The sequence below is a fragment of the Bombina bombina genome, chromosome 7 (assembly GCF_027579735.1).
Source record: "Bombina bombina isolate aBomBom1 chromosome 7, aBomBom1.pri, whole genome shotgun sequence".
Taxonomy (NCBI): domain Eukaryota; kingdom Metazoa; phylum Chordata; class Amphibia; order Anura; family Bombinatoridae; genus Bombina; species Bombina bombina.
The window spans coordinates 436750591-436773636 of record NC_069505.1 but is presented as its reverse complement, the minus strand read 5'-3'; the positions used below and the strand labels follow the sequence as shown (position 1 = coordinate 436773636).

The 23046-nt window shown below is 39.9% G+C and overlaps 1 protein-coding gene across 1 annotated transcript in view; it reads right to left on the bottom strand.

Annotated features, from left to right (window-relative positions):
- Window positions 1–13191: 13191 nt before the first annotated feature.
- GRIN2B (glutamate ionotropic receptor NMDA type subunit 2B) overlaps window positions 13192–23046 on the bottom strand; it is a 519238-nt gene continuing 509383 nt past the window's right edge. The window contains exon 12 of the mRNA XM_053721343.1: window positions 13192–15443. Within this exon, the coding sequence (XP_053577318.1) occupies window positions 13692–15443 (1752 nt within the window). The 3' untranslated portion in view covers window positions 13192–13691. The remainder of the gene's footprint in view (window positions 15444–23046) is intronic.

The following is a 23046-nucleotide window of genomic DNA, read 5'->3' as shown; positions in this document are numbered from 1 at the left end:
CTTAAGGGTTTATTGGGTGGGTTTTATTTTTAGCTTAGGGTTTGGGCAGTAAAAGAGCTAAATGCCCTTTTAAGGACAATGCCCATCCAAATGCCCTTTTCAGGGCAATGGTTATCTTAGGTTTATTTAGATAGGTTTTTATTTGGGGGGTTTTACTTTTGGGGGTTGTAACATAATGATGCTTTTTCACTAGCACAAGTCTTATTGGTATAGCTGTACCGCACACCTTTTTGGCCGTCACGCAACGTCAGTACCGCACTTTAAGAAAAGTCCTTTTTCAATGGGACTTCCATAGCGCCGGTATTACGAGTTTTGCGGTGAGGCCGAAAAGTGAGCGGTACAGCATAAAATGACAAGATCCATACCGCCATCTAAAGTCAGTAGTTATGAGTACAGCTACAAAGCTGTAACATAAAACTCATAACTAAACTGTCACAAAGTGCACTAACACCCATAAACTACCTATTAACCCCTAAACCGCCGCCTCCAGCATAGCAAACACTATTTAAATATTATTAACCCCAAATTAGCCGTCAGCCCACACCGCCGCTATAATAAACCTATTAACCACTAAACCGCAAGCCCCCCACAACGAAATATACTATAATAAACTATTAACCCCTAAACCTCTGGCCTCCCACAACACTACATAAATATATTAACCCCTAACCCTAATGTAACCCTAAGCCTAACACCCCCTAACTTAAATATAATTAAAATAAAACTAAATAAAACTTACAATTATTACCTAAATAATTCCTATTTAAAAATAAATACTTACCTATAAAATAAAACCTAAGCTAGCTACAAAATAACTAATAGTTATAATATTGTAGCTATCTTATGTTTTATTTTTATTTCACAAGTAAGTTTGTATTTATTTTAACTAGGTAGACTATTAACTTAATTATTAACTATTTACTAGCTACCTAGTTAAAATAAATACTAATTTACCTGTAAAATAAAACCTAACCTGCCTCACACTAAAACCTAACATTACAATAAACTAAATTAATCAAATACAATTATCTAAATTACCAAAAAAAAATAAACACTAAATTACACAAAATAAAAAACTAATCTAATAGCCCTATCAAAATAAAAAAAACCCTAGCCTACACTAAACTGTCAAAGGCCCTTAAAAGGGCCTTTTGCGGGGCATTGTCCCAAAGAAATCAGCTCTTTCACCTGTAAAAAAAATACAAACAACCCCCCAACAGTAAAACCCACTACCCACCCAACCAAACCCCCCAAATAAAAACCTATCTAAATAAACCTAAGATAACCATTGCCCTGAAAAAGGCATGTGGAGGGCATTGCCCTTAAAAAGGGCATTTAGCTCATTTACATTGCCCAAACCCTAAGCTAAAAATAAAACCCACCCAATAAACCCTTAAAAAAACCTAACACTAACCCCCGACGATCCACTTACAGTTTTCGAAGACCAGACATCCATCCTCATCCAGGAGGCAGAAGTCTTCATCCAAGCGGGCAGAAGTCCTCATCGAAGCCAGCAGGAGTCTTCATCCAAGCGGGCAGAAGTCTTCATCCAGACGGCATCTTCTATCTTCATCCATCCGACGCGGAGCGGGTCCATCTTTAAGACATCCGGCGCAGAGCATCCTCTTCTTCTGATGGTCAATATAGAATGAAGTTTCCCTTTAAGGTACGTCATCCAAGATGGCGTTCCTTACATTCCGATTGGCTGATAGAATTCTATCAGCCAATCAGAATGTAAGGGACGCCATCTTGGATGATGTACCTTAAAGGGAAACTTCATTCTACGTTGACCATCGGAAGAAGAGGATGCTCCGCGCCGGATGTCTTGAAGATGGACCCACTCCGTGCCGGATGGATGAAGATAGAAGATACCGTCTGGATGAAGACTTGGGCCGGCTTCAATGAGGACTTCGGCCTGCTTGGATGAAGACTTCTGCCGCCTGGATGAGGATGGATGTCCGGTCTTTGAAAACTGTAAGTGGATCGTCGGGGGTTAGTGTTAGGTTTGCTTAAGGGTTTATTGGGTGGGTTTTATTTTTAGCTTAGGGTTTGGGCAGTAAAAGAGCTAAATGCCCTTTTAAGGACAATGCCCATCCAAATGCCCTTTTCAGGGCAATGGTTATCTTAGGTTTATTTAGATAGGTTTTTATTTGGGGGGTTTTACTTTTGGGGGTTGTTTGTATTTTTTTTTACAGGTAAAAGAGCTGATTTCTTTGGGTCAATGCCCCACAAAAGGCCCTTTTTAGGGCCATTGGCAGTTTAGTGTAGGCTAAGGTTTTTTTTAATTTGGGGGGGCTTTTTTATTTTGATAGGGCTATTGGATTAGGAGTAATTCGTTTTTATTTTTGATAATTTGTTTTTTTATTTTGTGTAATTTAGTGTTTATTTTGTTTGTAATTTAGATAATTGTATTTGATTAATTTAATTTATTTTATTGTAATGTTAGCTTTTAGTGTAAGGCAGGCTAGGTTTTATTTTACAGGTAACTTTGTATTTATTTTAGCTAGGTAGTTATTAAATAGTTAATCACTATTTACTAACTAGTCTACCTAGTTAAAATAAATACAAACTTACCTGTGAAATAAAAATAAAACCTAAGCTAATTACAATATAACTATTAGTTATTTTGTAGTTAGCTTCGGTTTTATTTTACAGGTAAGTATTTAGTTTTAAATAGGTATTATTTAGTTAATAATTGAAAGTTTTATTTAGATTGATTTTAATTATATTTAAGTTAGGGGGTGTTAGGGTTACGTTAAGGTTATGCTTAGGGTTACGTTAGGGTTTGGTTTAGAGGTTAATATATTTATTTAGTGTTAGTGATGTTGGAGGCCAGAGGTTTAGAGGTTAATAACTTTAGTTTAGTGGCGGCAACATTGGGGGTGGCAGATTAGGGGTTAATAACTGTAATGTAGGTGGCAGCGATGTTAAGGGCGGCAGATAAAGGGTTAATAAGTGTATTTAGGTGGCGGCGATATCGGGAGCGGCAGATTAGGAGTTAATAGTTTTATGTAGGTGGCGGTGATGTTAGGGGCAGCAGATTAGGGGTGTTTAGACGTAGTTTTTATGTTAGGGTGTTAGGTTTAAACGTAACTTTTTCTTACGGAGCTTTTGTTTCCTTGATCGCAGGTGTTAGGCTTTTATTTTCTGCTGGCTCTCCCCATTGATGTCTATGGGGAAATTGTGCACGAGCACGTCAAAGCAGCGTTTGCATTTGGGTGAAGCATGGAGCTCAATGCCATCATATCGCCCGCGCAAGCCGGGTTTTACAAAACCTGTAATAGCAGCGCTATAGGGAGGTTAAATACCGCCGCTTTTGTGGCGGTCGTTAATTTCCCTATAGCGCTCAAAACTCGTAATCTGGCTGTGAGATATTTAGGAGGATGGAACTGGATCAGGGAGAGAACATAAAATGATTATCAGAGAGAAAATGAGCAGAGTAAAGAAGACAGGAAAGTTTATTGAGGACTTTAGAATTGTGAAGATCAAAATGATAAAAGGTTGACTGCTATGTGGAGGACATAGGTGAAGGGTTTCAGGCCACATTATAATATTTTATCTTAATAAAAATGTGTTTTCTTATGTTTCCACTCCCTTAGAAATCTTGTTTTCTAGTTGATATTTAATGGATGACTCACCTTTCATCTCTTTTGTTTAAAACCAATAAAAGTGGAATTTCATGTTGTATAGCAACTTACTTTGTACGTTTACCAATAATATTCTTCTGCAACAGGATACAACCGTGAAAATATGATTACATTTCATTTTGTACAGAACTGGGAACAGTGTATACGCTAAAGTAGGTCAATATACTTTATTTATGAGAAAGGCTCTAGATTTCCTGAGATATTTCTCTTTCTAGGTGTTCTGTTTTTTTTTTCTTCTATCTGTTGTGTCATTGGTATAAATTATCCAAGAATCTACCTTTTTTATTTGGATGTTGTAATATAACAAATTGTATTTTAATTATAAAAGAGATTTCACTTTTTAGGGATGTTGAGAATATATTTAAAATTGTAGCGTAAGCAATAAATTATAACTTGGTGTTGGTGCTTAGAGGAGATCATTGTAGGACGTCATTTATCTAATTGACGTTCATTTAACAACACATAGAAAAACGTATTAGTATCTCAGGACCTCAGCGTTCCTGGTTTTCAAAACAAACCTGGTTCAATTCTAAAACAATTTTCAGATTTAAATTATAAAGAAACATCTTAATTTAAAATGTAACTAGAAAATCATCACATGCAAAAAAGAAATAATAAAAAAAAAAATCTAAATTAAAAACTGAAATAGCTATATATCATTTCTTTATACAGGCGCCAACTAAAATGCGAATCGCATTGTATCACTTTATAGTATTTAAGTGTTTTGGATCTGTTTGTAATATTGGGACTATATACTGTATGACCGTTGGAACACATACAGCTGTATTTTCTTATTTTTATGTCGTAAGTCGCAGAGTCTCTGGCAAAATTCTATTAAGTCCTTTATTTTGTTTGATTTTTATTATACCAGTTAAGAGGCTTGAAAAATTTGCCTTCAAAATTTTGTTTGTTCGATTTTACACACATATAAACAACATGAAAGTCAGAGATAATTTAGATCTCTTCATTTTTTTTTTCTTTAAACATTTGACTTAAAAAAAACACCCTGTTTCATAATGTAAAACGTCTGTGAATTACTTTCAATTAATATATATATATCTACATATATATATACTGTATTTTCATTTAAAGTTTTCAGTCCCTTTAAAACATTTTTTTTGTAAACAGCAGAGGAGGAATCATAGTAAACATTTTTTTTATATAGTTTTCTTATTTTGTGAACACGCTAAAAAATAAACCCTAATAAAAATGAACACATCAAATAAAGAAAAAAAAAAATCACAGTTCTGGCTTTCTGTACAATAAAAATTAGCTGCTCCTGGTTTCTCTCCAAGCAATGATGTCATTTCCTGCATGAACAATTACCATTTCCTGTTTCCTAAACATTGTTGCAGAAACTTTATTCTGCTCTGGCGCCCTCTCTGGTTTATTTGCTAATGGATGGCCATATATATATATATATATATATATAAACAGGCCACTTTTTAAAATTACAATTTTTTTTTTAATTGTTAATATGTAAATAAATCGAACAATTACATAAATGATGTTTGTCATAACCACACAGGTTTTCCATTCTTAGACAGTATAAAAACCCAGGAACCCTCTACCTTGCAAATAAATGTAAATTATCTGACAGTTCGTTTATTATAAAAAGTCCTATTTTGGGTGCTTTCTTGTAAACCTGTAAAACACCTTATATGCACTCTGGCACCACCAAAATGCTAAAACACATATTTGCTAGGCAGTTTGAATCCAGAAGACAGCTCCTTCTCATTGAGAAACATTCCTCACCCTAGTCAGAGATGCAGAAAAAGCACAGTGTTTCCGTGCTGGAGGGTGCGCTTTGGAGTAGTGCTGTCTAGTAAATATGGCCGCAGCTTCTGTTTCCTACTCTATATTACTAACAGTGACATTACCTCCCCACCAGGGGGAGCTTGACAATTTTTGAGTCTACTCCATATGTTGATAGGCATTATCTTGTCTGACCACCAGCTGGGATACTCAACCATGCTCATGTGTTCTGTAGAGCTAATTAAATAACCAGGGGTCTCATTCTCTTCTATGTAGTTTGGCACTGAGTAACCATCTTCTGGTTTACATTGGGCTGTATCTCTGATTTCCAGCCAGAACCCCACCTGGTGGTGAGACCAGATATCACCATTACTACCTAACGGGATCCTACGGGTTAGCAGCGTCTAGAGAGAGAATGCGTGTCAGCCAGGAAAACAGCTGATTGCAAAGAAGAAAACAAGAAATAAATGAGTTGAAAGAACCAACCACACAAGAAAAAAAGCTACTCAAGAAATGAAGTGTCCTATACAGCAACGGCGCAAATTTCTACAGCCGCAATGTGGAAAACCACCAAGATTAGAAATTACAAGCTTGAAATAACAAAGGAGGCTGACTGTATCTCTATCTGTATCCCTGAAAGTACATATTTCCTCCAGCCTTAGTCTGGCCTACAGACCGCCAGGGGAATCTGGTGGTGAAGTTGAGATTAGTGTACGGGTGTTCTCAGATGGAGAATCTTATCTCACAGGTACTTTGAGGCACATGTATCGAGGGTTTGATATTATGGGATTGTACATTTGATTGTTCATAAAAACCAACTATATTCTGTTGAAGGACACAAATCCAGTAACTTGTGTACATTATGCTGCTCCTAGGCATCTACACAAATGAAATGGTCAACAGGGAACATTCGTTTGAGTCACTTTTTTGATACCAATTATTCCCCATAGTAAAAATGATGTGCAGTGCATGTGCACAATGCCAAGAAGTTAGATGTTAGTCCTGAATACTTCAGTACATCATAAAGATTAAATCTGCTCTGAATAGCTCTGGTTTCGTTTTTAAGAATTTAGATTCAACTTTCCAAAATGTTCCAGGTGTTCACCCTTGTGAGCCAGAGAATAATTTGACGCATCCGGTTTTGATGAGAGTAACCTTTTGATTTCTGTACTATGAATATTCACAAACTGAAGTGAGCTCCCTGCAATTAGATGATATGAAGCTATCTGGTATGGTAATCTGTATATTAGAGACCCCCGCACACCATCAGCATGTAGCCTAGCGATAATCTGCCAGCGTGGAACTAAACCCTATATTTATGATTCAGCCAATGGCATAAGTACAATAATGCAGGTGCCATGATAGGGATTTGTAACTGTTGCCCTCACTTATGAATATACAAAATTATTTAATTTCTAAAAATTCTGTTGCAGAAGCAAATGTTGTGTTAGAAAAAGACGGGATAAGAGGAACCTTACCCACTCCGCCCAACGGCCATCAAAGGAAGATCCACCCCAAGCAAAGCATTGTGGGAGATGACGTTCTAACCCCAATTACAGCAGAATTGTCAGAGTTTGTATGTACGCGTATTAATATGTGTGCATATGTATGGTTTAGTATATAAGCCATGTATGTGTATTTGTGTATATATAAATGTGTGTAAGTATGTGTGTCTTTTTTGTATATATATGTGGGTAATTATGTGTCTGTGTTTGAATGTATGTGTGTTACTATGTGTGTGTATATTTTAGTATGTAAACCATGCATGTGTCTTTGTGTATATAAAAAAGTGTGTTAGTATTTATATGTGTGTATGTGTTAATATGTGTGTGTCTCTTATCTATATAAAAGCGTGTAAATATGTATGTGGGGAACTATGTGTCTGTATGTCTGTTACTATGTGTGTATATGTATGGTTTAGTATATAAGCCATGTATGTGTCTTTGTGTATATATAAATGTGTGTATGTGTGTCTTTTGTGTATATATATGTGGGTAATTACGTGTCTGTGTTTGTATGTATCTGTGTTACTATGTGTGTGTATATTTTAGTATGTAAACCATGCATGTGTCTTTGTGTATATAAAAAAGTGTGTTAGTATTGATGAGTGAGTGTGTTTGAGGATGTCTGTGTTTATATGTGTGTGCATCTCTGAGTGGGGGTTGTATGTTTATGAGTGCTTTTTAAAAAGAAGATATTAGGGGCCTTAAATGAATCTTTAAGGAGTGAGGGGGAGATTATATGAATGTGAAAGCTGAGTAGAATGAAATGACTGCAAGCGGCCGGGTGACATCACAATTATAGTGTAGCAGCGGTAATTATCTGGTGGATACAATGCAGCGCACAATGAATGTGCAATTACTGCCACTTTGTATACACAAGCCAGATGCCTTTAACCTTTTCAATCACACGCCGCTCTTTATTCTGCCTTTAGCTGGGATATACACAAGAGAAGGGGAACGGAGGATCAGCAGGAGGGGTCGCTAATGATCTGTCTACAGGGGCTGCACATAATGGCTAGTGAAAGGGTTAATGCAACATGTTGTGTGTCTGACTGTACACCAGGGAACTAGCTGCTGTGCAAGATCAGATTTATACGGTAAGATTTTATAAATAATAGCAAGGCTAGTGTGTTGTGTAAATCAGCATGTGATGTCCATACACATCACCCATAGTGCCGGTGACCTACAGCTCTCTGGTCTCTACTGAGACGTTCCTCACACAATTGTATAAAGTCCCATTTAGTTCTGTTTATTTCACTCTGGGTGTGAAGGAGACACATACACTACACTAAAATGCTCAAAAGCAATTTGTGTGATTTCTCTCCAGGCTGACAAATGGATGTTCCCATAGTGATTTGTAACCAGAGGCTTAGAGGGCAGCAATGTAACCTATATACCCCCCTGGTCTGGTCCTAAACTGTAACCAGAGGCTTAGAGGGCAGCAATGTAACCTATATACCCCCCTGGTCTGGTCCTAAACTGTAACCAGAGGCTTAGAGGGCAGCAATGTAACCTATATACCCCCCTGGTCTGGTCCTAAACTGTAACCAGAGGCTTAGAGGGCAGCAACGTAACCTATGTACCCCCCTGGTCTGGTCCTAAACTGTAACCAGAGGCTTAGAGGGCAGCAACGTAACCTATATACCCCCCTGGTCTGGTCCTAAACTGTAACCAGAAGCTTAGAGGGCAGCAACGTAACCTATGTACCCCCCTGTTCTGGTCCTAAACTGTAACCAGAAGCTTAGAGGGCAGCAATGTAACCTATATACCCCCCTGGTCTGGTCCTAAACTGTAACCAGAAGCTTAGAGGGCAGCAACGTAACCTATGTACCCCCCTGTTCTGGTCCTAAACTGTAACCAGAGGCTTAGAGGGCAGCAACGTAACCTATGTACCCCCCTGTTCTGGTCCTAAACTGTAACCAGAAGCTTAGAGGGCAGCAATGTAACCTATGTACCCCCCTGGTCTGGTCCTAAACTGTAACCAGAGGCTTAGAGGGTAGCAACTTAACCTATGTACCCCCCTGGTCTGGTCCTAAACTGTAACCAGAAGCTTAGAGGGCAGCAATGTAACCTATGTACCCCCCTGGTCTGGTCCTAAACTGTAACCAGAAGCTTAGAGGGCAGCAACGTAACCTATGTACCCCCCTGTTCTGGTCCTAAACTGTAACCAGAGGCTTAGAGGGCAGCAACTTAACCTATGTACCCCCCTGGTCTGGTCCTAAACTGTAACCAGAGGCTAGGAGGGCAGCAACGTAACCTATGTACCCCTCTGGTCTGGTTCTAAACTGTAACCAGAGGCTTAGAGGGCAGCAACTTAACCTATGTACCCCCCTGGTCTGGTCCTAAACTGTAACCAGAGGCTTAGAGGGCAGCAACTTAACCTATGTACCCCCCTGGTCTGGTCCTAAACTGTAACCAGAAGCTTAGAGGGCAGCAATGTAACCTATGTACCCCTCTGGCCTGGTCCTAAACTGTAACCAGAGGCTAAGAGGGCAGCAACGTAACCTATGTGCCCCCCTGGTCTGGTCCTAAACTGTAACCAGAAGCTTAGAGGGCAGCAATGTAACCTATATACCCCCTGGTCTGGTCCTAAACTGTAACCAGAGGCTTAGATGGGCAGCAACGTAACCTATGTACCCCCCTGGTCTGGTCCTAAACTGTAACCAGAGGCTTAGAGGGCACCAATGTAACCTATGTACCCCCCTGGTCTGGTCCTAAGTTGTAACCTGAGGCTTAGAGGGCAGCAAAGTAACCTATGTACCCCCCTGGTCTGGTCCTAAATTGTAACCTGAGGCTTAGAGGGCAGCAAAGTAACCTATGTACCCCCCTGGTCTGGTCCAAAACTGTAACCAGAGGTTTAGAGGGCAGCAGTGTAACCTATGTACCTGCCTGGTCGGGTCCTAAACTAACCAAAGGCTTAGAGGGCAGCAACGTAACCTATGTACCCCCCTGGTCTGGTCCTAAACTGTAACCAGAGGCTTAGAGCGCAGAACCTTAAAGGAACAGTCTACACTAGCATTTTTATTATTTAAAAAGATAGATAATCCCTTTATTACCCATTCACCAGTTTTGCATAACCAACACAGTTATATTAATATACTTTTTACCTCTGTGATTACCTTGTATCTAAGCCTCTGCAGACTTCCCCCCTATCTCAGTGCTTTTGACAGACAGGCAGTTTAGACAATCAGTGCAGACTCCTAAATAACTCCACAGGAGTGAGCACAATGTTATCTATATGACACACATGAACTAACACTGTCTAACTGTGAAAAACTTTCAAAATGCTCTGAGCTAGGAGGCGGTTATCAACGGTTTAGAAATCAGTTTGAGCCTTCCTAAGTTTAGCTTTTAAAATATACCACCAAGGGAACAAAGCAAATTTAATGATAAAAGTAAATTGGAAAGTTGTTTAAAATTGCATGCCCTATCTGAATCATAAAAGTTTAGTTTTGACTTTACTGTCCCTTTAACCTTTGTACCCCCCTGGTCTGCTCCTGAACCGACCATCTAACTGTAATGCTGTCTGATAAATAGCTGCAAGGTTCCTCACATCCTTTAGGATCCACTGACCGTTACAGTGTCTGATATAGAACATATATATATATATATATATATATATATATATATGTATACTGAACTTCACAGTCTCTCACCTCTGCTCCTCAGGATCCACTGACCATTACAGTGTCTGATATAGAACATATATATATATATATATATATATGTATACTGAACTTCATAGTCTCTCACCTCTGCTCCTCAGGATCCACTGACCGTTACAGTGTCTGATATAGAACATATATATATATATATATGTATACTGAACTTCATAGTCTCTCACCTCTGCTCCTCAGGATCCACTGACCGTTACAGTGTCTGATATAGAACATATATATATATGTATGTATACTGAACTTCATAGTCTCTCACCTCTGCTCCTCAGGATCCACTGACCGTTACAGTGTCTGATATAGAACATATATATATATATATACTGAACTTCATAGTCTCTCACCTCTGCTCCTCAGGATCCACTGACTGTAACAGTGTCTGATATAGAACATATATATATATATATATATATACTGAACTTCATAGTCTCTCACCTCTGCTCCTCAGGATCCACTGACCGTTACAGTGTCTGATATAGAACATATATATATATGTATGTATACTGAACTTCACAGACTCTCACCTCTGCTCCTCAGGATCCACTGACCGTTACAGTGTCTGATGTACGGCACAGATGATATAACCAGTTTCACTAATGGTGCTTATCTAACCTGTTCTTGTCATCCCACATAATCCTGAAAATATTCCCTTTTAGTGGGTACTGGGTTCTGGAAATTAAGAACCCTGAGCCAGAGGATGCTTTTATAGAAGGAGCTATAGAGAGCAGATATAACATGACATGGTTGTACTGAGCAATGACATACAACAGATTAGGCAGATGTTCTATGTATCTGAGGTACAAGGAAACAAACAGTACCTTGATACATGCACTTCAAAGATGGACTGAACCAGAAGCCCAATTGCACGAAATGTTGTCTTTTTACCCTTTTTTCTGCCGACAGTTTGGCAGCAAATGAGTGAAATTACAGTCTGTTGCTAAGAAAACTAACTTTATATTGGCACAAAGATCTTGACGATTTCACGTCATGGTTAGATGGCTTCATGGTCATGTAGGCTGTTGGATTAAGGGTGAAGGTTAAGCGGAGTCTCTTATTTCTAAGGTGGCTTCAGTATTTTGGCACAAGTATTGTGAGCCTGACATCCTATAGCTCAAGGAATTGGCACAAATAAGAAGAGAATCTCAGCTCCTGGACAGAAATCTGTCAATTGGCACATGAAGAACAAAAAAAAAAAAACTGAGCCAGGGACCCTAGGCACCTATTGCCCGATGGCTCAGGCAAATGGCACGGGATACAGAGCCTTGAAACTTCTAGGAATAGATGTCTCGGGCAGGGCCCATAGCCTTCTCCCTCTGCTTCACTACAAATTCTTTGAAAAGTCTATAAAAAAGTCTCGACCACGTATTTACAAAAACTTAGATAAATTAACAGTGGGCGGTATGGTCCCGTCCTTTGTTTCTTATGAAGCGGTGCCCTGATTTCTCTCCCTTCACATTCAATGTGAGGGAAGGACTATTTGGAGGCTAGGTTGACGCTTCCCATTATTTTTTTCTCCAGCTAAAACCACGTTTCACCTAAGAAAGTTTAATGCCCTTATGGTGGTAGTTCTTGTGCTAGGAGACTGCCCTCATTCACCTCCGTTCACTTCAGCCACTCCATTTGTTCTATTTCCCAAAGCAAACTCTTCAACATCCATCCATTGAGCCAGCAAGACCTTATTCGCTGGTATACGCAGGAACGCAAATACGTGTGTACACTATATTACATGCTTTAGCTGTATAACTGAAGCATAGTGAGAAAAAAGCCCTCGTTGGGTTCTAGTAATGATTGTTGATGAACAATAATTCTGTTTATCTTTCGCCTTTCTCTTGCTTTCATATCCTATGCAATGTAACCTACAACAGGTCAAGAATCAAACAATATATCTGTGTCTGGTTTTGTAGTTCTTAAATCAAAAGGCCTTTTGTGGTAGTAATGAAAGAGATGGGATAAACAGTTTGATGTTTCTACGTAGAGTACAATCTGTTGATAACATATCCAAAGGCCGGTTCTTTACAATAAGATGGACAGGCCTCAAAAAAGTATGGTTATGCCAATAAACCATTGGGATTTAGTTTTCTCCTCACAAACCTATTGTATGGACATCTCAAAACACAAGGTCTTAAAACGTAGCAAATAAAAAATAAAATTGCCATTTGAAGTATACCAAAGATCTTGGTATATGTCTGATTTGTCTATGGAGTTTGTTTTATATCTCAATACAATCTCTTATAGATCATGATCTTTTTTGACAGTAGTATAAGCCTTTTAAAAGACAGCTTACATAAACCAGTCTAGTCATTGATTAACAAAAAAAAGGTTTGTTAACTTAATTGTTTTCTGAATTACTAATAATACAGGACTATGTGTGGTGGCTATGAAGGCTATGAATGTGTTGGAGATGTGTACAGAATTTAGATAGATTCTGATTTTACAGTTGGGTGGAGAGCTCAATGTATCTACCTGCTGGGGGACTGAGTAATTAAATATTTGAACCTACTGTCAATCCTAAAACATCTGGCACACATACACATACCACCACACATTATGACAGCTCCCAGTCACCATTACATGTTTTAAGTGTTGTGGGCTCCTCTACCAATGCTGCCCAGTCTCTACATTGTTATACTCTATCAGATGGTTTTCATGGAAGCTTCCTATAATGTGAGCAGAACCCTCTATCATTCTCCCATCTCTGAAACTTATTCCTTACCCATCTCCTCTTTATACTTTTGCCTAAGAGCTCTGTTACACTAAGCCTTCTTCCAGATCTTCATCTCATTGTTTTGAAAGAAAACTCTTGAGAATGTCTTTATAAACTCTTTCATCCCTCCCCTATGGCAATCATTGTATGTCTTTAATAAATGAAAACAAACAATCCCATTTCCCTTCTCTGATTACAGCTTAATGCTTCTGCAGGCTGGAACTGGAACTCCATATGGTTGGAAATACAAGATGGCCCCAGGAAGAGAATAATTTGGGGAATAGAAAGGCTCCATCTCACATATCCTGCCCCAACTTCATTCGGGGACACCTCAGTCCTGCTTCACTATAAGAGACTAGCATTTGGGGTTTGGGAAGGGGAGAATTTAGGTCCCAGCCCACCTCCCCTCTCAGACGTCAGACTCAATGCTGGAAAGCTTCTCGTACACATGGCCATTAGTAGAATTGTTGAAAGATCTGGGGTTCTTATTGTTTGAAATGCAGGCATTGGGTTGATTTCCTATACAAATGTCTTTTTGGAATCGACCTGGGGGACCCGCATGGAGAGCAGAGAGAGATTTCCCAGATGATCGGAGGTCCGACCTTCCCTTTAAGCCACCAATGGCAGGCTGTCTAAAATAATAGGGCTTGCTCCCATGCAGCAGACACTGGTCATCCCCAAAAGTGGGAATAAATGGGTTTTGGGTGACCCGGTCTGGGTACAAGGAACGGCTGAGCATATAGCTACCAGGATTATGACTTGGACCATGAGACTTGCTAGAGAAGGTGGTCTCATTGGGCATTTCAAACATGTGGGCATATGGGCTACCATCCAAGAATCGTTCCTTATCTTTTAGGCTGACACTGCGGGGGGCTAAGGTCACATCTTCTTTCTGAAGGTCAACAAAAGTGTCATAGGAGTGCTGGCGGTGGAGTTTGCTTCGATTTCGTTTCAGAGCCTTGCCATTAGATGGACTCTGTGGATATTTGGGGTTGGGTGCTGTAACTGGGCGGTCTAGATCCTGCAGAGAATTATCCTCACTGATGTCATAAAGATTTCCTGCTTTCTTGCAGACCTCACAGCGAATACAAGCTGGGCGGGTGGTGTTCTGTCCTGTGAAGTTGTGCATCTTTGATGGGCAATTACGACAGAAGTTGGTTGCAGCTCTATCCTCCCACTCTAAGTTGCTCATGTTTTTATCCCAGGCAGTCCCTCCAGTGCCATGTTTACGTTCATTCTGCCCAAACTCTCCTGCATGCTTCTGGTGTTGCCTGTTAGCGCAAGAACTTTCATGCTTATAATCCTCTTCTCTTTCCTTGTAGATGTCGGTTAGGTCTACATGCTCCCAATGGGGGTTGTTCTCCTTGGTCCTGAACTGGTCCAGGTAAAAATCCCGTAAGCCTTCCTTGTCCCGAAAGTAGCGTTTATGATCAGGAGATCTTGGCCTCCTGCGATAGGCCAATTCAATTTCATCAAATTCTCTCCGGGATTTTGCAGATGCTGGTCGTTTTTTCAAGCTGTCTTTGTATTTCCTCCGCTTTGCATTACCCTCAATGTTTCCATAGGTGACAGTATGTGTGGATATATCAGAGACATCAGATCTAATTAAATCATCAGGGGCACCATAACGATCGCTCTTGAAGGAAAATTTGCCATACAGGTCACCAATTGGTGTTGTTGAGTGCTTGGATGGCAGTAAGTCTAGGGTTTTTTTGGAGAGAGGTCTTGGCTGCGTTGTGAAAGGGGCATTTTCACAATCATACAATGCATCAATAGAGCTGTTGCTTCCTATACTGTGAGGTCTGTGATGGTGGAAGTGGTCTTGGTACACATTGTTATCTTTAAGTTGAAGGTTGCCAAAGGTCCTTTCCACCTCGGAGATGTAGTCACTAAACAAATTCTCCTCTGGCTGGAAGGATTTACAATCAGAGTGTGTGAAGCTTCGCCTGTGTTCTGAAATGTCATAGACTGAAGACTCGCGCCTTATGAAGTCCAAAGCGCTTTGGGGAGAACCATTCACTCCTGAGAGGTTGGCCATGTTCTTGGCTGTGCGGAGGAGACGGAGGATATTTGATTGGGTATTGTTCATCGTGGCTGATGGAGAATTCATGGTAGACTGTCTGTCTTCTATAGGGACTCCGTGAATACAACTGTAGATACCCTATAATAGCAGAAAAAAGGTTATCAGATTTAGTAATCCTTTGATGGTATTAACAAACATGAATTGCATTAAAACAGTGTTAAAGGCAATACTCTAGTTAATATTCCATTTGAAACCCTCAGTAATATAGGAATGTCCTTAAAACCAGAAAGAGGAAAGGAACATAAAACATAATCTAGTACATTAGCGAGTTATATGATGGAAGATATTAGTCATTGTGGGAATAAGAGGTTCCATGAGCTATACTTGTTCTTCCTTTGAGGCAAGATAAAAGAATACACCAAGTAACTGTGTCCACTTTTCTATGTTAATGACTTTATTATTTAGAATTTATTTTTGTGTGTAGACTTATTTTAGGGCCAATTTGGCAGCAGAGTGAGTCTGAAATCACTGATTTGTTTAAAGGCATTTTATTGGAGAAGTCTTTATAGAAAAGAATAATGACCCTGGCTGTGTTTACACATTTACAGCTCCCGTATACTGTGCATGGGGACAATTCTGCACATGTATTATAGCCAATAAGATAATAATTTGTACTTTGGTTAAAGGGATATAAAGTGCAAAAAGAAAATGCAGGAATGTGTTAAGAGCATGTTATTATTGCTTGTGTATAACTGTGTGTTCAACCCATAGAAAAAGGATTAAACACATAATTAAAGTTAGCTCCACAGCAGCAATGGACTACTGGGAGCTAGCCGAACACACTTGGTAAGCCAATGACAAGAGACATATGTGTGTAGCTGTCTATCAGCAGCTAGCTCCCAGCAGTGTAGGATATGCACATATTATTTTTCAACAAAGGATAACAAGAGAAAAAAGTAAACTTGGAAATATGTGTCTTAAAATTACACTCTCTATCTGAATCATACAAGTTTATTTTTTACTTCCCTATAGGAAGCAGCAGTTGTTAGACCACAGGTCTCTAACTGTCTCTGAACTAGTGGACCAGAGTGATTGAAAGGCTCTGCTCTTGTGCGATTTGTTGCATGAGACCAGGGGGTCGGATGGTGCCACTAAGCTGGGCTGACAGGTTTCCTGCCTGGAAAGATTGTCTGTCAGACACTTCATACATGGCGCTGTTTAACTGTAACTTTTAGAATCATTTTTGGAGGTTTCAGATTCAGCACTTTGGGCCCTTTTTGATCCGTTTCTCCTGTAACATTTCTTAGCTATTTGTGTGAATTTTTCATGGCACACTTCATAAAACAAAGTTAATATCACACTTAGCAACCTGTACACAAATAAAAGGGGTGCATAACACTGTGCCCCTGCAATCTTTATTTTTGTTGTCAGTGTGAAAACTATTTGAACACATTAATTCTATTTAAAGTGAAGGTAAACTTTGATGAATGAAAGCCCGTTTTTTAAAAATACTATTAAAAACAGGGGCACTTTCACTCATCAAAGTTTACAAAGCAGCCGTTTTGATTAAAAACGTACCTTTTTTTCTTTTCACAGCCAGAGCAGCTTCCCCCACCTGGATTTCCTCTCTTCACACATCAGCAATGACTAATCCGGCTTCCTCCAATCACGGCTTTCCCCCCAGGGTAGTCATTGCCTGAGGCCATGCTGTGATTGGAGGAAGCCGGATTAGTCATTGATGACGTGTGAAGAGAGGATTTCCAGGAGGGGGAAGCTGCTCTAGCTGTGCAAAGAAGAGAGGTAAGTTTTTAATCAAAACGGCTGCTTTGTAAACTTTGATGAATGAAAGTGCCCCTGTTTTTAATAGTATTTTTAAAAAACGGGCTTTCATTCATCAAAGTTTATCTTCACTTTAAGCTGCCACACTATGGCATCTACTTATCAAGCCGTCAACCGCAAATACGCTGGAATTCCGCAGTGTATTTGTGGCGAGCCTGATTCGCCTTAGTTATCAAACCCTACAGACCGGCAAAAGTAGAATTTTGTGACGTAACATATGATCCGCCGGACTCAGTCAGACACAAATCAATGCTTATGTCATTACAGATGTTCCGAATGCAAATTCGGCACAATCTGACTACTTTTGCTAGTTATCAAATTTCTACCAGATATGCTCGCCACTATTTCGGCCCAGCGTACCTGGTTTTCAATCTGCTGCCCTGGAGGCGGCGGATGCCATAGGAATCAATGGGAGTCTGAAAGCAGCGAAAGCTTAGGTTCGCTTCTCCCCAATATCCCATCGATTCCTATGGTAACGTTTACACCTAACACATACCCCGAGTCTAAACACCCGTAATCTGCCCCCCCTACACCACCGCCACCTACATTATACTTAATAACCCCTAATCTGCTGCTCCCTACACCGCCGCCACCTACATTATACTTATTGACCCCTAATCTGCCCCACCCTACATCGCCACCACCTACCTACATTTATTAACCCCTAATCTGCCCCCCTACATCGCCGCCACCTACCTACATTTATAAACCCCTAATCTGCCGCCCCCAACGTCGCCGCCACTATATTAAATTTATTAACTCCTAAGCCTAAGTCTAACCCTAACACCCCCAATACATCTAAATAAATATTACTATCATTAAATAAATTATTCCTATTTAAAACTAAATACTTACCTATAAAATAAACCCTAAGCTAGCTACAATATAACTAATAATTACATTGTAGCTATCTTAGGGTTTATTTTTATTTTACAGGCAAGTTTGTATTTATTTTAACTAGGTAGAATAGTTACTAAATAGTTATTAACTATTTACTAACTACCTAGTTAAAATAAATACAAATTTACCTGTAAAATAAAACCTAACCTAAGTTACAATTACACCTAACACTACACTATAATTAAATTAATTCCCTAAACTAAATACAATTAAATACAATTAAATAAAATTATCTAAAGTACAAAAAAACCCACTAAATTACAGAAAATAATAAACAAATTAAAAGATTTTTAAATTAATTACACCTAATCTAATCCCCCTAACAAAATAAAAAAGCCCCCCAAAATAAAAAAAGCTCTACCCTACACTAAATTACAAATAGCCCTTAAAAGGGCCTTTTGCGGGGCATTCCCCCAAAGTAATTAGCTCTTTTACCTGTAAAAAAAAAAGTCCAAATCCCACCCCAACATTAAAACCCACCACCCACACAACCAACCCTACTCTAAAACCCACCCAATACCCCCTTAAAAAAACCTAACACTAACCCCTTGAAGATCACCTTACCGGGAAAAGTCTTCACCCAACCAGGCCGAAGTCCTCAACGAAGCCAGCAGTAGTGGTCCTCCAGACGGGCAGAAGTGGTCCTCCAGACGGGCAGAAATCTTCATCCAGACGGCATCTTCTATCTTTATCCATCCAGTGCGGAGCGGCTCCATCTTCTAGACATCCGATGCAGAGCATCCTCTTAATTTGACGTCTTCTTGAACAATGACGGTTCCTTTAAGTGACGTCATCCAAGATGGCGTCCCATCAATTCCAATTGGCTGATAGAATTCTATCAGCCAATCGGAATTAAGGTAGGAAAAATCCTATTGGCTGATGCAATCAGCCAATAGGATTGAGCTTGCATTCTATTGGCTGTTCCAATCAGCCAATAGAATGCAAGCTCAATCCTATTGGCTGATTGGATCAGCCAATAGGATTGAACTTCAATCCTATTGGCTGATTGCATCAGCCAATAGGATTTTTCCTACCTTAATTCCGATTGGCTGATAGAATTCTATCAGCCAATCGGAATTGAAGGGACGCCATCTTGGATGACGTCACTTAAAGGAACCGTTATTGTTCAAGAAGACGTCGGATGAAGAGGATGCTCTGCGTCGGATGTCTAGAAGATGGAGCCGCGCAAGATGGATGAAGATAGAAGATGCCGCCTGGATGACAATGCCCCGCAAAAGGCCCTTTTAAGGGCTAATTGTAATTTAGTGTAGGGTAGGGCTTTTTTATTTTGGGGGGCTTTTTTATTTTGTTAGGGGGATTAGATTAGGTGTAATTAGTTTAAAAATCTTGTAATTTGTTTATTATTTTCTGTAATTTAGTGGGGTTTTTTGTACTTTAGATAATTTTATTTAATTGTATTTAGTTTAGGGAATTAATTTAATTATAGTGTAGTGTTAGGTGTAATTGTAATTTAGGTTAGGTTTTATTTTACAGGTAAATTTGTATTTATTTTAACTAGGTAGTTAGTAAATAGTTAATAACTATTTAGTAACTATTCTACCTAGTTAAAATAAATACAAACTTGCCTGTAAAATAAAAATAAACCCTAAGATAGGTGTAATGTAACTATTAGTTATATTGTAGCTAGCTTAGGGTTTATTTTATAGGTAAGTATTTAGTTTTAAATAGGAATAATTTATTTAATGATAGTAATATTTATTTAGATTTATTTAAATTATATTTAAGTTAGGGGGTGTTAGGTTTAGACTTAGGTTTAGGGGTTAATACATTTAATATGTTGGGGGCGGCAGATTAGGGGTTAATAAATGTAGGTAGGTGGCGGCAGTGTAGGGGGACAGATTAATGGTTAATAACATAATGTAGGTGGCGGCAGTGTAGGGGGGCAGATTAGGGGTTAATAAGTATAATGTAGGTGGCGGCGGTGTAGGAGGGGCAGATTAGGGGTTAATAAGTATAATGTAGGTGGCGGTGGGCTCCAGGAGTGGCGGTTTAGGGGTTAATACATTTATTAGAGTTGCGGTGGGCTCCGGGAGCGGCGGGATAGGGGTTAAACAGTTTAGTATAGTGTGGGTGTTTAGTGACAGTATACCAATAAAGCTGGGAAAAAGCAGCGAGATCGATGACTGTTAGTTAACAACAGTCCGCTGCTCATCGCTCCGTACTTGGTGCGCGGCTTTTTGACAGCTTTTTTGGTAACTTTGGAGAATGTATTCAGGTCTGCGGCGGCGATGTTAGGCGATCTTAGGCGAGCGTATTGGTGCCGTTGAAGGCAAGTAAGTTGACGGCTTGATAAGTAGATGCCTATGTCCACTATTTGCAGAACCAATCTGGGCTTGTTAGTGGAATAAACACAACTAGCCTTGGTCATAATGTTATCTGAGCTTGCCTTGTTTTGCTATGTCTTATCTTATCTATTGAGGCCAATTAGGCAAAAGATAAGCAACACGGTCAGCAATTTGGCGCCTGCAGTGCGCACCTTCTGTTTACCAAACAAACATTACAATCTCAAAGTGTTTAATGTCCCTTTAAATACAATTATATAAATGTTTATTTCTGGTAATAAAGTGTTTGGACGTTTAAACATGGATATGTTGTAGGTTTGTCTTGTTTTGTGGGCACTGCACTGCTGTCCTGTAGGTTCCTGGGGGAAATCTAACTCAGCCCCACTCACGCAGTGCCCTGTACACAGGCTACTTGTGGCTCCACCCCTGCCCGTAATGACTCCTCCCCCTAAAAACCCACAACTTTACCCATGGGTCTCTCAAACACAACCTAAGTGCCCCAGTGCCGGACGATAACTAGAAACCAGTGAAAAACACACCCGGCGTCATCCACCATGTTTCACTTTTGGTTTGGTCATGTGTCTTTAACTTTCAAGAAGTCCCATGAAACTTTCCAGTTCAGCAAACTATAGTACAATACCAGCGAAAGCCCAGCATGGCAGACACGGTTTAACAGGTTTCTGCTTCACACAGGATGATATTGACAGCGCCACCAGATAAACTTGAATCAGTCAGTAAGATGCGAGTTATAACAGACACTGTGTTGCGATTACTGATGAAACCGATGGAAATCTCTCAATACAGAGTAATTGTACATTTTACGCAGTGCGAAGCATCAGGGAAGCCACCGATATCTGGGTTTTCTGATGGATAAGGGTGTCATTCAATATGAAAACCCACAAATACCCGTACAAAGCACATCACACGGCCCCTCTAGAGGACTGGAAAAGACCACTGTGTTGAGACGTGACCATTAAATATCAGGAATGCAGTGGCACTAGTAAATAAATGGCCACAATCCAGTATAAATTTGCATGAGCAGCCTCTTTTAGACCAGTGTGCTTTTCACAGAGGAAAGCTTTCCTGAAGTAGATCAGTCTGATCCCGCCAAGTAAGTCTGGGGTTGTCATGTTCCTTGTTCAGAGGAGAATTGCATGGAATTTCAGGGCTAGACTGACCTTACTTGGTGGGATCAGACTGATATACTTCAGGAAAGTTTTCCTCTGTAAAAAGCACAACTGGTCTAAAAGAGGCTGCTTCCGGGTGGTAAATCGCCATAGAACAAACTATTGAGCTGTTTTTCGTTCCTGGTAGAGCGCTTCTCTCTTCGTACACAATCTGGTATAAATCATTGTGTACTTAAGTTTAATCTGGACGAACCACCCACTCAGAGGTTACCTCTCAGGAAACATCTGGGTTGTAAGTTCTGGTTTTACTGTCAGGACTGTCTACAGACAGTGTGCAGAATATTTATCCCCTGGCAGCAGTGTTAGCAAATGTAAGATGGCGAATTTGTCTCAAATACGTAATGTGCTGGTAGAAAAAGACACGCAGACAAATGTAAAGTAATGTACGCTAGAAGCACAACAATTAATTCATTTGTATTTGCTTCAAAAAAATGTTATCAGTGCCAGGTGCTCTCTGTCACACTCACTCTCCCCCGTGAGCTTCTGCTGCAGAGACTGTCATTACTTCCTACGGCAGACAGCTCGCCACGACTTCCAGGTTCAGCCCCTTTTGTCAGCACATGAGTTAGGTCTGTACATGCCAGAATTGTTTTTGGTATTTCACTTCATGCCGGCGAACTCTGCATGTGAGGGTAGTATTATTCGATCACTGAGACTGGGCCACCTTCTGCCACAAAGTGAGGCTGTACTACTATAAATCACAAAAATGCAGTCTGTTTCTGAAGAGCTCTCCCCCAGGAATAGCACAAAATTATCCATCTATTTATTCACACATTTAGTTCACAATGAAGCAATGTGTTTTACAGCTGTCAGATTCTATTAAATAAATTTACATTTTGATTACAATTTGTCCATCTCTCTGGGATGCTGGTAGCCCTTACTGTTCCCTTTTCTGATGGTCTCCGAGGCCTGATCATGTGACAGGGCGTATTGGCGCTCATCCTCCTGAAAAGGCACTTTATTTGCTTTCTGATTTTCACACAATTATCTCAATTGTTAGAACCTTTTGTTCTGACACGATTCCTGAGTTTGGCGCTGGGATTTATTATGTGCAGGACAGGCAGCAAGATCGCTGTTATAATGAACATATAATATTGTAAGTAATGGCAGAATCACAGGGAACAGCAGAAGAGATATAACATAGGTGCAGATTTACTAAGCAATGCTTAAGACCAGCTGTGCCGCACTTTACAACTACAATCCTTATCCACCAAATTACAGCCTTCAGTTCTGATATCAGATACAGCTGTCCCCCAGATCAGATACAGCTGTCCCCCATATCCAATACAGCTGTCCCTCCACATCCGATACATTTGTCCCCCAGATCAGATACAGCTGTCCCCCAGATCAGATACAGCTGTCTCTCCAGATCAGATCAGATACAGCTGTCCCCCAGATCAGACCCAGCTGTCCCCCAGATCAGACCCAGCTGTCCCCCAGATCAGATACAGCTGTCCCTCCAGATCAGATACAGCTGTCCCTCCAGATCAGATACAGCTGTCCCTCCAGATC